Here is a 15,374-nt window from a genome sequence, read left to right on the forward strand (position 1 = left end):
GAGTACTTTTTCTGGTGGAGGCAAAAGGGATTTTGGGGTGTTTAGCCATGGGAGAACCTACTTTGAGAGAAAGGGTTTCTGAAGAGGGTTTTTGAAAGATGAAGACGAGGAAGTCAGAGAAATGGGTTCAGAGTTTAAGAAGGAAATATTGACGGTTGAGTATATGAAAGGAAAGGGTGTCAGTGAAGAGTCATGATGATTGGTTTTCCTTTATTGGAAGCAGTGATTGATGTAAAAAGAGAGGGAAAAGCGGAGGCGATACATAAATGAGTACACACAATAACAATTTGAGCATTAGTCAAATAAGAAATTAAAAAGACAAATAGGTCCTAATTTTTGAAATTAAGAGAAATAATACCAAGTAAATCTCTTAAAAGACAGAATCTATCTTCTAGTGGACGCTTAGTGAAAATACCAGCTAATTGATCAGTGGTACTAACAAATGACAATTCTATATCACCTTTGATAACATGATCTCTAATAAAATGATGCTTGATGTCTATATTCTTAGCTCTAGAGTGATGCACAGGATTCTTTGAAAGGCATATAGCATTAGAGTTATCACAAAAAAATTTGAATATAAATAATAATTCATAATCACCCAATTGATGAGACATCCATAGTAAATATGCACAACATTGTCCGATGGCAATGTATTTAGCCTCTGTAGTGGATAATGCAATTGATCCTTATTTTTTACTATTCCAAGAAATCAAGGATTTTCCCAGTAATTGACACATGCCACTGGTGCTTTTCCTGTCTTCCTTGTCACCTGCATGATCAGCATGTGAAAAACCTTCTAATTTAAAATTTTTAGAGCATGAATACCATAGTCCATGAAAAGTAGTTCCAATGAGATAACGAATAATTCTCTTTACTGCAGTCAGATGAGACTCCATAGGAGCTGACTGAAACCTGGCACATTTGCAAATTTTGAACATAATATATGGTCGACTAGCAATTAGGTAAAGTAAAGAACCAATCATTCCATGATATTTTATTTCATCAACGGGATTTCCCTTTTCATCTTTATCAAGATTTGTTGTCGGGAACATAGGTGTGCCAATAGCTTTAGCATTGCTCATGCCAAATTTCTTAATTAGCTCCTTGGTATATTTCGTCTGGAATATGAAGGTTCCTTCTTCAGATTGTTGGATTTGAAGTCCAAGGAAAAAAGTGAGCTCTCCCATCATACTCATTTCAAATTCGCTTTGCATAAGCATTGAAAATTCCTTGCACAACAAGGGGTTAGCACTACCAAAGATAATATCATCAACATAAACTTGAAACCATTTAAGAAGGCACTCTTGACATCCATCTGGAAAAGTCTGAATTTCTTGAAGGATGCATATGCATGAAGAATTCATATTGACTCTAGACAAGCTACTGGTGTAAAGGTTTCATCATAGTCGACTCCTTCTTGTTGAGAATATCCTTGAGCTACTAATCTGGCTTTGTTCCTTATGAATTTTCCATCCTCGTTGAGCTTTTTTCTAAAGACCCACTTAGTTCCAATTACAGTAGGGTCTGCAGGCTTAGGCATCAATTTCCATACTTGGTTCTTATCAAACTGATCCAGTTCTTCCTGCATGGCTTGAACGCAGCTTGAATCTTTGAGAGCCTCGTCTATCTTCTTTGGTTCAATCTGGGAGATCAAGGCTAAGTTTGCCTTCTTCTTGTTAGTTCCTCTGGTTTTCATCCCTTCAATTGGATCTCCTATGATAAACTTTTGAGGGTATTCTGGCTCACTCTTCCATTCATTTGGTCGCGTTATGCTTGTAGGAGTAGTCGACTCTATCTGTGCTTCTGGTTAACTATTGTTAATTTCATCAGTCGACTCTGTGGCATTTTCTACCCTGTTAGTTGACTCTTGGAGATTGCTTGACTGAATTGTTTCTTGATTTTGATCTTCATCACCTGCAATGATTCCTTTCTCGACTGAAGTGTTATTTTCATCAAATACTACATGTACTGATTCTTCTAGAGATAAAGTGCGCTTATTATAAACTCTAAATGATCTATTGTTTATAGAATAACCTAGAAAAATACCTTCATCACTTCTTCAATGAAATTTACCAAGATTTTCCTTACCATTGTTGTGGATAAAACACTCGCATCCAAAAGTATAGAAGTAGCTTATGTTGGGTCGTTTACCTTTCCACAGTTCATATGGAGTTTTCTTCAAAATTGGCCTTATGAGACATCTGTTGAGAATATGGCAGGTTGTATTTACTGCTTCTGCCCAGTAGTGGTTTGGCAATGAGTATTCTAGTAACATGGTTCAATACATATCCTGTAGAGTTCTATTTTTATCGTTCCACTACCCCATTCTATTGAGGTGATCTTGGGGCTGAGAAATTGTGAGTGTATCCTTGATTATTGCAGAATTCTTCAAATGCTCTGCTTTCAAATTCTCTTCCATGATCACTTTGAATGGTTGTAATAAGATATCCCTTTTCTCGTTCAACTCTTTTAGAGAAGATCTCAAAGTTTTTCAAAGCTTCATCTTTGTGAGATAGAAAAATCACCCATGTAAAACGTGAGTAGTCATCAATAATAACAAATACATATCATTTACCTCTTATGCTAGTAGTTCTAGTAGGGCCAAACAAATCAATATGAAGCAGTTGTAAAGGCTTAGATGTGGACACAATGTCTTTGATTTTGAAAGAGTTCCTTGTGTGTTTACCAATCTGACATGCATCACACACATGACTTCTAGAAAAATTGAGTTTGGGAAGACCAATAACTAAATCATGCTTGGGTAGTTTATCTATAAGATGCATGCTTGCATGACCAAGTTTCTTATGCCATAACCATGGATCATCAGACATGGATGTTAAGCAGATGTGACCATCTACATTTTAGAAGCCATCAAGAATGTAGACATTTCCATACCTTTTTCCTGGAAGGATTATTTAACCTGACTCATCTTCAATAGCACAACCTTTTTTCTTGACTTTTACCTCATATCTGGAATCACACAGTTGGCTTATACTTAGAAAATTGTAGTTGAGTCCATCTACGACATAGACTTCAGTGATATTGCAGTTTTTATTGAATGGGACTGTGCCAGTGCCAACTATCTTCCCCTTTAAGTCATCTCCAAATTTAACACTTCCACCATTTATTTTAGTGATCTCTTTGAATAGATTTTTGTCACCTGTCATATGGCTGGAACACGCACCATTTTCCTTTGCGGCTCTTTCTGTGGTATTCCTGCAAAGTTTAACAATTACTCTCTCTTAGGTACCTAAGCTTGCTTGGGTCCTTGTTGGTTAGTATTAATAAGATTAGGGTTGTCTTTGGGTTTCCAAATCCACCCTGGAACATTTGATTTTCGAAAACGACAAAAGGAATATTTATGCCCACTTTTATTACAAAAGTGACATACAGAAGGTGATCCAGTTTTGGATATTCCACTAGTGCCTGTGGACTATATTCTGGTTGGTCCCTTTTCAGTTGACTTGTTAGTTTCTTGGTTGGACTTAACAGAATTATGACTGATGGATTTGCGCATGCCATTGAGTTGCATTTGCAATTCCTGAAATTCTTCTTGAAGTACTTCTTTTTTAATTTCACATACTTCAAGCTTGAGTTTCCAGACTTTCTTTTACCTATTGAGTCTCTTTAGTTCATTCATCAACTTTTGAAACTCTTTTAAAGTAAGGTCAAGAATATCCTGTAATTCATTGCATCTTTCACAGTTATAGGATCTTACCTCGCTTGTTTCACCTCGTGCCATAAAACAGTTTTCATTTTCATCCTTGCATTTGTCATCTGAAACATCTTCATCTGTCCAGCAGCCTGAAAGTTTGTTTATGTCATTTTTCAGAATTGTCATGAAGCACAAATTTACTATTTCTTCTGGTTCTGAAACGTCTTCATCACTCCAGCATATAAAGGATTTATTCTTGATAAATCCTCTGGCAACTTTTCTTTTTAGATATGGGAATTCAGCTTGTACATGTCCGTATCTTCCACATTCATAACATTTTACATCATTCTTGTCCTGCTCATTGTATTGCCTGGTTCGCCTTGATGATATTCTTTCTCTTTTGGTGATTCTGTATCTTCTCATTAGACCATCCATGTTCCTTGATACCATGGCAATTTCTTCCTCGAGGGCTTCAGGATCATCGTCAATGTCATTTTTGGTCTTGTCAGTTATAGCCTTAAATGCGACTGTTTTCTTCTTTTCTTCGTGGATTATTTTCTTGATATGAGTCTTTTCAAATGCTATGAGATCCCCTCGAAGTTCATCATACGATAATTTGTTTAGATCTTGTGATTCAAGTGTAACTACTTTTGTCTGCCAAGTCGTAGGGAGACTTCTCAAAATTTTCCAAACATGATCACCACTTGTATATGGTTTACCAAAAGCTTTTAGATCACTAATGATTTTACTAAACCTTGCAATCACTTCTTCAATGGATTCTACTTCTTTCATTTGGAAGAGTTCGTAATCATGAACCAACATATTGATATGCGTTTCTTTCACTTTGATGGTTCCTTCATAAGTGACTTGTAGCTTATCCCACATTTCTTTGGATGTATCACAACTGGATATTTTTTCATATTCTTCTCCACTTATAGCATTATAGAGTAGATTTATGGCCTTAGCATTGACTTAAACAATTGCCATATGCCTATCTGTATATTCGTCTATATCTTCCGGATCAGCAGCATGTTGTGCTGCTACAGGTAGTGGATAGTTCCCTTTCTTGATTACTCGCCAAACTTTGATATCATATGACTTTGCATATATTTCCATACGCACTTCCCAGTGAGAAAAATGTTGTCCATTGAAATAAAGTGGTTTGACTTGTGATGTTCCTTCTTGAAAGAGTGCTCCAATAATTCCTTGGTTTGCCATGATCTTTTCTCACAAGTTGTTAAGCAAAGAAGAGTGAGACTAGCTCTGATACCAATTGAAAGTACAAGGGGAGTGAGGTGAATTGCTTATTTTAAAATTAATTATTATAAGTTGACTAGTTTACCAATTAGTCGACTAGAAATAAGAGTGAGATAGTAAGAAGTACAGAATTAAAATGCAGAAGTAAAGAAAAGGAATTAAAGACACCAGAGTTTTTATACTGGTTCGGATTCAATGTGAATCCTAGTCCAGTCCCCTTGGGTTGCAAGGGTGTTCTCTTTAAGTGATTGAGTTTCTTGAGTACAAAATGAATAGTGTAGTTTTACACCAACTGCTCAATTTCTATGTCTCTCGTCTTTTCTTGATACAATGCCTCACCAATGATTTTCTCTCTTTCTTCTCTAACTTGTTACACAACAGATCTAGTAGAACTACCTTGCTTATTTCAAGTAGAACAAAGAGAGGGTAAATGGTTTGATCAAAGTATGTATCTTCAAGTCTGAAACGATCGAATATATACTTTCCAGGAGGCCTTAGAGTCTGGAGAGATTTGTGAACCCAAGAGATTTGATCCTTGAAAGGAATCACTGATTGATTCTTTCCAAGAATAAGGTTGATTCTTGTTATACTTCCTTGATGAATTGACTTTGATAGCTTTCCATCTTTAAGCCTTGATATTCGCCGAATTTCCAGTGTTGGCTATGCCTTTGCCGAATCTTTAGTACTTCTTTCCTTTTTATTGTTGATAGCTTCAATCATCTTCTGATTGATATCTTCCTTCAGCTTTGACTTCTCTCCTTGATGTCTTCAATCATCCTTTGATAGATATCTTCCTTCATCTTTGATTGATTATCTATTTCCGGACCTTTATTGCTTCGCTGATTCCTTGATTGCTTCAGTCAATCTTTGATTGAAACTTTCCTTTTTACTTTGATTCTAATTGATTTCCTTAAGTCCCTACATCAAACATAATTATATTATTTTTCATCATTAAAACTAAAATCTAACATTACGTGGTAAGAGAAATGAGAATGCAGCAATACCTGGAAAAGGTACGAGAATTGCTTAGGCAATTATAGACATGGAAGGCCGTGCAGATACCGAGGGAAGAGAATGCAGAAGTAGGTGCGTTGGCAAATCTCGCATTTGTTGATGATGTAACAAATGCAGAAAATGCTATTGTGATAAATTTGTTTCATTCGGCATTCCACCAAGTCAAGAGTGAGTTAATTTTTAATAATCTAACTTAGGATTGGAGAAACGAATTTGTGAACTTTTTGCAGTATTGTATCTTGCCTGAGGACAAGAAGAAGTCACAATTACTTTGGCAAAAAGCTGCTTGGTACTGTTTAATTCGTGGAAATTTATATAGAAAGATGTTTGGTGGACCTTTAGCATGGTGCCTTGGTCAATCATAAACAGAGTATGTGATGAGAGAAGTACATAAGGGGTATTGCGGCAATCATGCCGGGAGAAGATCGTTGGTGAAGACATTAATTAGAGCAGGATATTATTGGTCAAAATGGAAGAAGAAATAGAAACCTTTGTAGCCAGGTGTGATAAATGTCAACGATATGTCAATAACATGCACCGCCCGGCAAAGCTGTTGCATTCAGTTATTTCACCATGGCCCTTCACGAAAGGGGGCATGGACATTGTAGGGTCGTTGCCTCAAGATAAAGGAAAGGTACTGTTTATGTTAGTTTTAACAGATTATATTTCAAAATAGGTAGAGGCATGTGCGGGAAAAAGAAGTCATGGATTTTATATGGCGAAACATTATATGTCGATTTGGGGTTCCAAAGGAAATCCTATGTGGCAACGGCCCGCAGTTCATAGGCACGAAAATCACAGAATTCTTTCAAAGTTGGTAGATTAAATGTATTACATATGCACCTTACCACCATGTGGCCAACGGAATAGCTGAATCAACAAATAAAGTTATTATCAATAACTTGAAGAAGAGATTAGAAGAATCAAAGGGCAAATGGCCAGAAGTATTACCGGGGTTATTATGGGCTTATCAAATGACAGCAAAAACAAGTATGGTTGAGACTCCATTTTTACTAATATATGGTGCAGAAGCTTAAATTCTTGTGGAAATAGGTGAACCAAGTATGAGGTACACACATGCTACCAAAAAGGCAAATAAAGAGGAGTTGCAGGTAAATTTGTATTTATTAGAAAAAGGAGATAAGCAACATTAATTCGAATGGCAGCTCAAAAATAGATAGTTGAACGATATTACAACAGGAAAGCTAATTTGAGGTACTTCAAGATTGGTCACTTCGTCCTCAAAAAGATATTTCGGTCAACAAAAAGGTGGCAAATACGGGAAAGTTGAGCCCAAATTGGGTAGGCCCATATAAGGTTCGAGGCATCGCTGGAAAAGGAGCATACGAGTTAGAAACCATGGATGGTAAGGTTCTACCATCGAACTGGAATGTGGTTCATTTGGAGAAGTATTACTACTAGACGAGGAAAATACCCACGGTCAAGTATCACGCAAGTTCAATTTTATTTTTTTCTTTTGAATTTTACTAACCCTTTTAGATGATAGGCCCATACCAAATGATGGTATTAAACCCTAAAGACACGCGAAATACTGAGTTATTTTCGGTCTAGGTTGCAACTTTTCTATTGGAAAAAAGTGTTATGCAGCCATCGTCTAAATAATTATCTCTGAGTCTCATTCGTATTTTCCTTTTTAGGGAATTGACTAAAAGAAAGGAGTGATCCAGTGTTTGGGATTTCATACTTCAAAGCTCCAACACTTGGGGGGACTATGCATATAGAAGGAAGCAAAAAGAACCAAAACCATAGTTCAGCCTGAGTCAAAAACATTGAAGAAACCTTGAAGACTTTTCAAAGGAGTTCTAACTCGCGAAAAGGATGCAAGATATTCCATATTCCTACGAGTTTTAGGTTAAGGCCAAAATTTTGGTCACAGGATAATCGAAGTCACTGAATATTAAGGAATTTTTAAATGCAATAAAAAGATCAAATATTAAAAGGGAAAATCATAATATGTGGCAAAAGCAATAGAAACATTTATATATTAACCCTAAAACAAGGGAGATAAATTTGTCATCTAACGCCAAAAAGACAGGGGCAACAAAAACAAACCTTCCAAAAAGTTGTTAAATTAAGGAAAAGGAAGCATAAGGGAGTTCCAAATAAAAGCCAGCAAAAGAGTAAGGAAAAGGAGAAAGGCTAAGGAGCATCATCAACGAGAGAAGAAGGATCAACTTGGGGAGAAGAGGCTTGAACATCAGCTCCGCCAGGAACAAGTCCATCTCTATCACCCTTAGAACCCTCGTCTTTAGGTGTGGAAAAGCTTTGACACTGCTGAGTTTTATCAATTGCTTCTTTAGCCCTAGTAATCTCAGCATTAAGGTCAAAACCTTCCCGTTTGGCTTTAATTAAAGTCTCGAGGCGAGTGTTCAGAAAAAACCCAACTAACATCCAACGATAACTTATCCTCAAGGGCCTCGTAATCCTTCTCCCACTGATCAATCTCAGCTCTCAGCTCTTCTTTTTCTGCTTTCGAGGATTCATAGGCTGTCTTTAAAGGGGCAAGAGAACTTTCCAAGAACTGAATTTTATCTATAGAGGTGCGGAGATCTTCCTAAGCTTGGGTAAGTATTTGAACCAATTCACTCGCGTAAACCTCTTTTTGATTAAGGAGTTCTTTCAAACGCCTTATCTCCTAAGTAGCCTTGGAAAGTTATTCAGCAAAAGAGGATTCCAATCTATTCTTATCCTTCCCGATTTGACTGGAAGAAGCTTTTTCAACCGCCAACTCAGCGGAAACCATTCTCATTGTTGCTCCAAAGCATTCTTCTCTTCTGTAAGAACTTCCTTTTCCAGTTGAAGACCTTCAAATTGTTCTTTCCAGTTGTCAGCCTTGGTATGCAATTCAATAATTTGCTTGTCAGTCTGAGAATCTCTTTTCATAAGCTTTGTGCCAATCAAATTAATCTACAAAAAAGGTAGGGGAAAAGAGTTATGAATAAGGAAAAAGAAGGAAGGAAATGTAATTAAACTTATACATTCAGATAAGAATGAACAATGTCATTCATTAAGGTGAGTGAACTATGGCTTTCCAACTTCTTCTTCTCCACGGAGCCTAACAATGGTTTTAACCACACATCATCTTGACTAGACTTCCTCAATAAGTTCCCACCTTCAGGGACCTCAATCACAACTCTTTTCATCTCCCTTATGTTGCTAGAAGGCTCAGCTTCTACATGAGAAGCAGCAATGGGAGCAACAACTGGAGTAACATCAGGTAAAGACACAGGGGTTTAACAGTAGATGGAACTGGAAGGGAAGCGAGAGGTAATTCTTTAGAAATAGCCCCGAAGCCTTCTTCACCCTCAAAGCCATGGGAACAACCTATCAACAGGACTGGATGAAGGATTAGTAGCGTCTTCATCAGAAATATCTAAAGGAGTATTTTATGGCTCATCAATGAGTCTGAAAGGAATTGAACTCGATGGAGGATCATGAGAAGCAGGGGTTTCATTATCAGAAACCATGTGTCTCCTGACACATGGTGTTTTCACAAAAGAACCTTCTTCTACCTCATGTTTATCATCAGACCCACGAGCTTCACCAGTTTTCCTCTTGGAGGAAGAAGCACTCGAAATCCGTTCCTGAGCAAGATTTACAGAAAGTCTGGTTGATGGAACAGATGTGGGACTAATGCCATGAATAGCAAACCCTAATAAAAAAGGGATGATGAAAAATTTATATATGAAGAAGTAAAATAAATAGAAGAACTATGAGGGTGAAAAGTACCGTGCGTTTTCACTTTTCAACCAAATTTTTGAGAAAGAAATTTCCAAGATCTTTTTTTCATAGGAGCAGTAGTCAACATCTTTTATACACAATCATGGAAGCCGAGAATTTCTTCAAAGACTTCCATAGTTGCTGAGAAAATAGGTATATGGTTACATGAAGGAATTCAAGACATATAAAAAAACGTGCAAAGTTCCATTTTTCTGGAAAAGGCATGTTTTCTTCACCCACTAACGCACTAGTGGGGGTAGCAACAAAGCAGGCGTACCAGCCACGATTCCGGTCATCCTCGGGGCTAACTAACACTCTTTTACTTCTAGACACGAGGGAAAAGACTCCTTCATGAAACAACTTGGGGGGTAAAGATGAAGTAAGTAACGAAAGGTAAAAGGGACGGAAACCAAATCCGATAAATAACGGAGGCATGATACAACCCTCCACACGATAGGACCAATCTGGCCAAAGCACACGTTAAAATAACGACAAAACTTGATGATCATTGTATCAATCGGAGGATTAAACCCTAAAGTAAAATGGTAGGTATAAACAAAAGAAAAACTGGCATGGTAAGAGGTGATTCTTTGGTTAGCACCAGGGATTAAAACTAGGAATTCTGATTTTCAAGACATTCTCGTCGAACTAAGGAAAAAAGATCGAGAGTGATTAAACTTGGATAAAGTTCAGCAGGGTTAAGGGAAGCTATAGAAGAGACTTGATTTCTCATGGACTCACGGCCTGTTACAAAAGAACATTCTTGAGGAACAATCTTAGTAAATGTAGGTTCATGCACAGGTTTATTTAGTTTCCTATTTCTAGAAGAAGATCTAGGGATTAGAGGAGCCCTAGGTCTAGAAGAAGATATCCTAGTAGAACTACTTTTAGAAGAGTAACCACGATTAGATAACGAACCGAGACTACGAAGCTTACCACCTCTCCTACTTCTAGTAGGAGAAGTAGAAGAAGAAAGTTCATCAACGATCACAACTTTGTGAGGGTCTGGTGATGATGAAGATATGTTTAACACTAGAAATACAGAAGAAAGTTAGAGAGATACAAAGAAGGGCTAAGGTAATGGATAAAGAAGAAAGAAGGTTTCAAGAAATCAATAAGAATAATGTATTGATAAGGAGAAACAATTGTCGTTAAAATTAGTCATTATGAAGCGTCATAATGGAACCGTCACTCCGTGACTGACGCAGCCATAGTAAAATCCCTAAAAAGCATTGAGAAAATACAGATCCAATCATAAGAAGGCACGTGGCATGGGCATTAAATGAATGTGACATACGTCGCATTGATTCTGAAGGAGGCATAATGATACTCGGGAAATGGTGGCAAAGAATTCCCGCCATAAAAACTTACCACTTCCCGAATATTCAGTTGAGAATATTCAGAAATTGGAGGGACCACCTGTATTGGTGGAAAAAAGACATGACACATAGACTATCAATAAGTTGACGGAGCATGACGCGTGAAAAATTGATGTAAGGACAAGTGGCACTCTTAATTAGACGAATTAAAGAATGTAGAAAAGGCACGGGAGAAGCACCCACAGGGTTACTTTGAGGAAAGAACCGGACCTGACAGCTGTTAAAGGACAAACATGAGTGAAATAAATGAAGGTTGCAAAGAAGGGAAGATACACGAACTTGATGTAAATAAGGAAGAAAAATAGATACAGTTACAAGGAATCTTTAGTCATAAATATATCCATTACGGTAACATATGGTAACATGCAATCAATACAATTAATACCATTAGCGAGCCCAAATTAAGTGTGGGAACCGCTATAATTGTATGTGACTATATAAGGATAAAAATCTCATTTTGTAAGGGCAAGTTACAATTACTATTGAAATCCACACTATTATTCTTTGCTTTATTCTCCAAGCTTTAAGGCTTAATTTTGGGGAGTGATTATCAATTCATTTCTTATTTTCCTTTGTCAATCATCCATTCTTTGATTTATTCTTCCAAAATTGTTGGAAAAGTGAAGTAAATCTTGGTTATCAATAACCTGATTTCTTCTAGATATTGACTTTGACGGAGAAATCTATTTTTGGTTAAACAATAAATAGTTTGGGTTGTTGTGGCAATATATGAGCTAGTTTGACTCGGCACGGAGTTAAAGAAAAAAAAGACTTTTGAAATTTGTGGTGTTAAAAGCTTAAGGGTTAAAAGCTTTGTGGGGCCATGACATTTGTATGGTTATAAAAGCTTCTTATTAAGGATAAAATGGGTAAAATAAAAAGTTTAAAGTTGACTTATTTCCAAATTTAGAAATGTGTAATTTATTTTAGAACAGACTAAAAAGGAAAATACTTCATCTAATTTGAAACAGAGGGAGTACTAATAACCTGGTCCTAAGGGCCCGTTTGGACATAAAAGAAATTCACTTTTTTCTGAATTTTTTTTACTTTTTTTCAGAAATGGTATTTGCCCATAAAATTTTCAAATTTCACTTGAAGTTGAATTTCAAAAATTTGAAAAACTCTAAAAACTGTTTTCAAAATTTTCACTTTAAATCACTCACAAAAATTCAAAAATAGCTCCAAATTGTATTCATGTCCAAACACAATTATAATTTTCAAATACTTTTTTATTTTTTGGTGACTAACTTTTTTATTAATCACTAGTGTAAATCATTAAAAAAACATAGCTCGACTAACTCAGTCAACTATCTATATAAACACCCAAGAACAAAATCTATACATCATAACTACGAACTATCTACTAAAACTGAAGACTATGCATAATGGTTTGGACTCATGGTGCTGCTCTAACATGGCACATCACTGTTATCTCTCTTGCAATTGCTTCCCAATTTCTACTCTTCTTCTCAAAAATTCTATAGTTTCTCTCCATCCATATGGCATAGAGGCATTCTGCATACGCCATCCTGAATATTTGAGCTTGCGGTAATCTCCCTTTTTCACTTTTGATAGCCCATTCCAGATGGTGCTTCCACTGTGTATGCTTGCAGCTTTGATGTTGAATCCACTGCATAGTCTTTTCCCAGAGTCTCTTGGAATATTCACATCCTGCTAGCAGATGATCTCTAGTTTCCTCTTGTTCTTGACAAAGACTGCACTTTCCTTCTACATTTATCCCCCATCCTATAAGCCTGTCAGCGGTCATCAATTTACCTTGTAATCCCAGCCACTTAATTATCTTGGCTTTAGGTTGAGCATTATTCTTATACATGAGACATTTCCAAGGTACTCTAGCATTGTTGGGTAGTAGCTATTTATATACTAGGCTAGTGATGATTTTCTTTATTGTTGTATCATTTTGAATTAGCTTCATATCCTCTATGGCTTCCATTATCTTCCTTATGATCCAACAGGCTTGTTGAGGAATGCTTGTTTCCTGAATTTGTTGTCCTTTTATATAGTATGTATGCACCCATCTAATTCTTAGCTTGTCCTGTTTGTGAGCTAGGTCTCAATATGTTTTTGTCACAGCAGCTTTGTTCCACAATTTGATGTTGATTGGGTTTAATCCTCCCATGGATGTTGGAGAGCATACTCTTTCCCATGCTACCAGTGCTTTCCTTGTGATTGTATTAGTTTCAAACCAGACAAAGCTCCTACAATAAGCCTCTATATGTGACAGGAGTTTTACAGGTATTAGGAATAATTGAGCCCAATATGATTGTACCCAAAAAACAACGGATTGTACCAAATGAACCATGCCTACATAAGAGAGTTTTTTGGCAGTCCAGAAAGTGATTGTGGTTGTAATGTTGTGAACAAGTGGCTTCCACTGGATAAGATTTAGTTTCTTTGTAGATAATAGTACACCAAGGTACTTGAAAGGGAGGTCTCCTTGGTTAAATCCCATCTTAGCTAGTATTGTTTATTTCTCCTAATGTTGAACCCCTCCAAAATACACATAACCCTTCCTCATATTAGCTTGAAGGCCAGAGGCTGCAGAGAAATGAAGGAAGCATTGTTGCATTGCTGCTACTGATGCTAGGTCTCCTCTACTGAACATAAGATGATCATCTGTAAAACTGAGATGAGTGATTCCCAGCTTAGCACATCTAGGATGATATTTAAAAGCTTTTACTTCTTTGAGTTCATTCAGGCATCAACTAAGGTACTCCATAGCCATAGCAAAGAGAAAAGGTGACATTGGATCCCCTTGCCTAAGGCCCCTTGCAATATTAAAAGGCTATGTTGGTTCACCATTTATCATAATGGTATAGCTCACTGTATGTACACATTCCATTATCCAAGTAATAAATTGGGATGGAAAACCTAGTTAAAACATGAATTGTTCTAGAAAAGGTCGTTCAACAGAATCATATGCCTTCTAGAGATCAATTTTAATCATGCATCTAGGTGATACTTGTTTCCTGGTGTAGGACTTCACTAGTTCATGAGCCAGTATGATATTATCAGCAATCTTCCTTTCTGATATGAAGTCTGCATGTGCTTGATAGATGATATCAGAAATCATAGGTTGCATTCTAGATGCCAGTATCTTTGCTATAATCTTTTATAGGACAGAACAACATGTTATTGGCCTATATTCCTTTACTGTGGCAGGTTGAGCAGCCTTTGGCACTAATGTAATGGTAGTACAGTTGACGGCCTTATACATTTTCCCAATACTGAAGAATTCCTTGATTGCCACCATTACATCTCCCTTCACTACTTGCCAGGATATTTTGAAGAAATAAGAGTTAAAACCATCTACACCTGGGGACTTCTCATCTCCTATTTAATTCAATGCTTTGAATACCTCTTGTTCAGTGACCTCTATACATAGGTCCAGTTTTTGTCGGTGTGACAAGGTAGGGCCTTTCCTCATGGTGTGCTTGTTGATTGCTGGTAGTATTTTTGCTGCAGATCCCATAAGACCTTTGTAGAAATCTACAATCTCTTCTTTGATGCTTTGAGAGTCTGTGAGTTTAGTGCCAAACATTGAAGTTAACTCCTTAATCTGTTTTCTTTGCTCCCTTTCTTTGACAATAGTTGTGAAATATTTTGCATTAGAATCCCCTAGCCTTATCCAATGTGCCTTGGATTTCTGTTGCATTTCTTGATCCTCAATCATAGACCATTTCTCCAAGTTGTGTAGTTGCTCTCTCTCCATTTCCACTAGTTCATCCGAACATTTGTTACTGATTTGTTACTGATTTGCTTCTGAGTGTTGATCAATTCAGCTCTAGTCTTCTCAATCTTTTGTGATATGTATTTGAACTCCTCATTGTTCAGCTGCTTTAAAAGAGGCCTCAAAGCTTTTAACTTTAGCCATATATCTTTCATCTTGTTGTCAGCCATATTATTCCTCCATATTTGTTTTACCAGTGGAAAGAATTTGGCATGCTTAGCCCATACATTAAAAATCTGAATGGTATCTTAATGTTTTGTTTTTGATGAGCCATTTATAATACCATTGGAGAGTGGTCTTGTTACACCCCATGTTTTCATATGTGAAAGTATGCCATAAGTAAATTGATGAAAGCTCGGAAATGAGATGTTACATCCCGTACTTTTGTACGTTAAAGTTTCATCGTAAGTTAATCGACGTAAGCTCGGGAATGAGATTATCTGGAGGTTATAAGTATTATGCTATTTCAAACAAGTGATAAATAAATTCTTGAAAGTGAGAGAGTAAGCAAATCGAATAATATGAGTTTCGTCGAAGTTTGACATTTTGAGGTAAAATACGGTTCAAGCTATAA

At 36.7% G+C, this 15,374-nt stretch overlaps 3 protein-coding genes across 3 annotated transcripts; all 3 read right to left on the minus strand.

Moving 5' to 3' along the window:
• Positions 1 to 1,363: 1,363 nt before the first annotated feature.
• On the minus strand, positions 1,364 to 4,543 carry LOC104085607 (uncharacterized). The gene is made up of 5 exons (XM_070184539.1): positions 3,618 to 4,543; positions 2,924 to 3,219; positions 2,579 to 2,857; positions 1,918 to 2,037; positions 1,364 to 1,806 (listed from the first exon to the last, which is right to left on the minus strand). Exons 1-5 carry the CDS (start codon positions 4,541 to 4,543, stop codon positions 1,364 to 1,366), a joined length of 2,064 nt encoding a protein of 687 aa, XP_070040640.1.
• Positions 4,544 to 12,445: 7,902 nt separating this feature from the next.
• On the minus strand, positions 12,446 to 12,883 carry LOC138898471 (uncharacterized). Its single transcript, XM_070184540.1, has one exon. It carries the CDS (start codon positions 12,881 to 12,883, stop codon positions 12,446 to 12,448), a length of 438 nt encoding a protein of 145 aa, XP_070040641.1.
• A 1,113-nt stretch (positions 12,884 to 13,996) lies between these two features.
• Positions 13,997 to 14,782, minus strand: LOC138898472 (uncharacterized). Its single transcript, XM_070184541.1, has 2 exons — positions 14,429 to 14,782; positions 13,997 to 14,179 (listed from the first exon to the last, which is right to left on the minus strand). The coding sequence occupies exons 1-2, from the start codon at positions 14,780 to 14,782 to the stop codon at positions 13,997 to 13,999; spliced, it is 537 nt and encodes a 178-aa protein (XP_070040642.1).
• Positions 14,783 to 15,374: the final 592 nt, after the last annotated feature.

This window comes from Nicotiana tomentosiformis, chromosome 9 (genome assembly GCF_000390325.3).
Source record: "Nicotiana tomentosiformis chromosome 9, ASM39032v3, whole genome shotgun sequence".
Taxonomy (NCBI): domain Eukaryota; kingdom Viridiplantae; phylum Streptophyta; class Magnoliopsida; order Solanales; family Solanaceae; genus Nicotiana; species Nicotiana tomentosiformis.

Bases quoted from the DNA above. Each gene is read 5' to 3' on its own strand.
- LOC138898472 (XM_070184541.1), bottom strand. From the start codon at position 14,782: ATGGAGAGAGAGCAACTACACAACTTGGAGAAATGGTCTATGATTGAG. The intron at 14,180-14,428 runs GTATTCAAAGCA...GTCCTATAAAAG, and splicing joins TAGAGGTCACTGAACAAGAG to ATTATAGCAAAGATACTGGC.
- LOC104085607 (XM_070184539.1), bottom strand. From the start codon at position 4,543: ATGTGGGATAAGCTACAAGTCACTTATGAAGGAACCATCAAAGTGAAA. The intron at 2,038-2,578 runs GTAAATGATATG...GTATTTTTCTAG, and splicing joins TAGAACTACTAGCATAAGAG to GTTATTCTATAAACAATAGA. The intron at 1,807-1,917 runs GTGATGAAGATC...ATAGTTAACCAG, and splicing joins CGAGAAAGGAATCATTGCAG to AAGCACAGATAGAGTCGACT.
- LOC138898471 (XM_070184540.1), bottom strand. From the start codon at position 12,883: ATGTATAAGAATAATGCTCAACCTAAAGCCAAGATAATTAAGTGGCTG.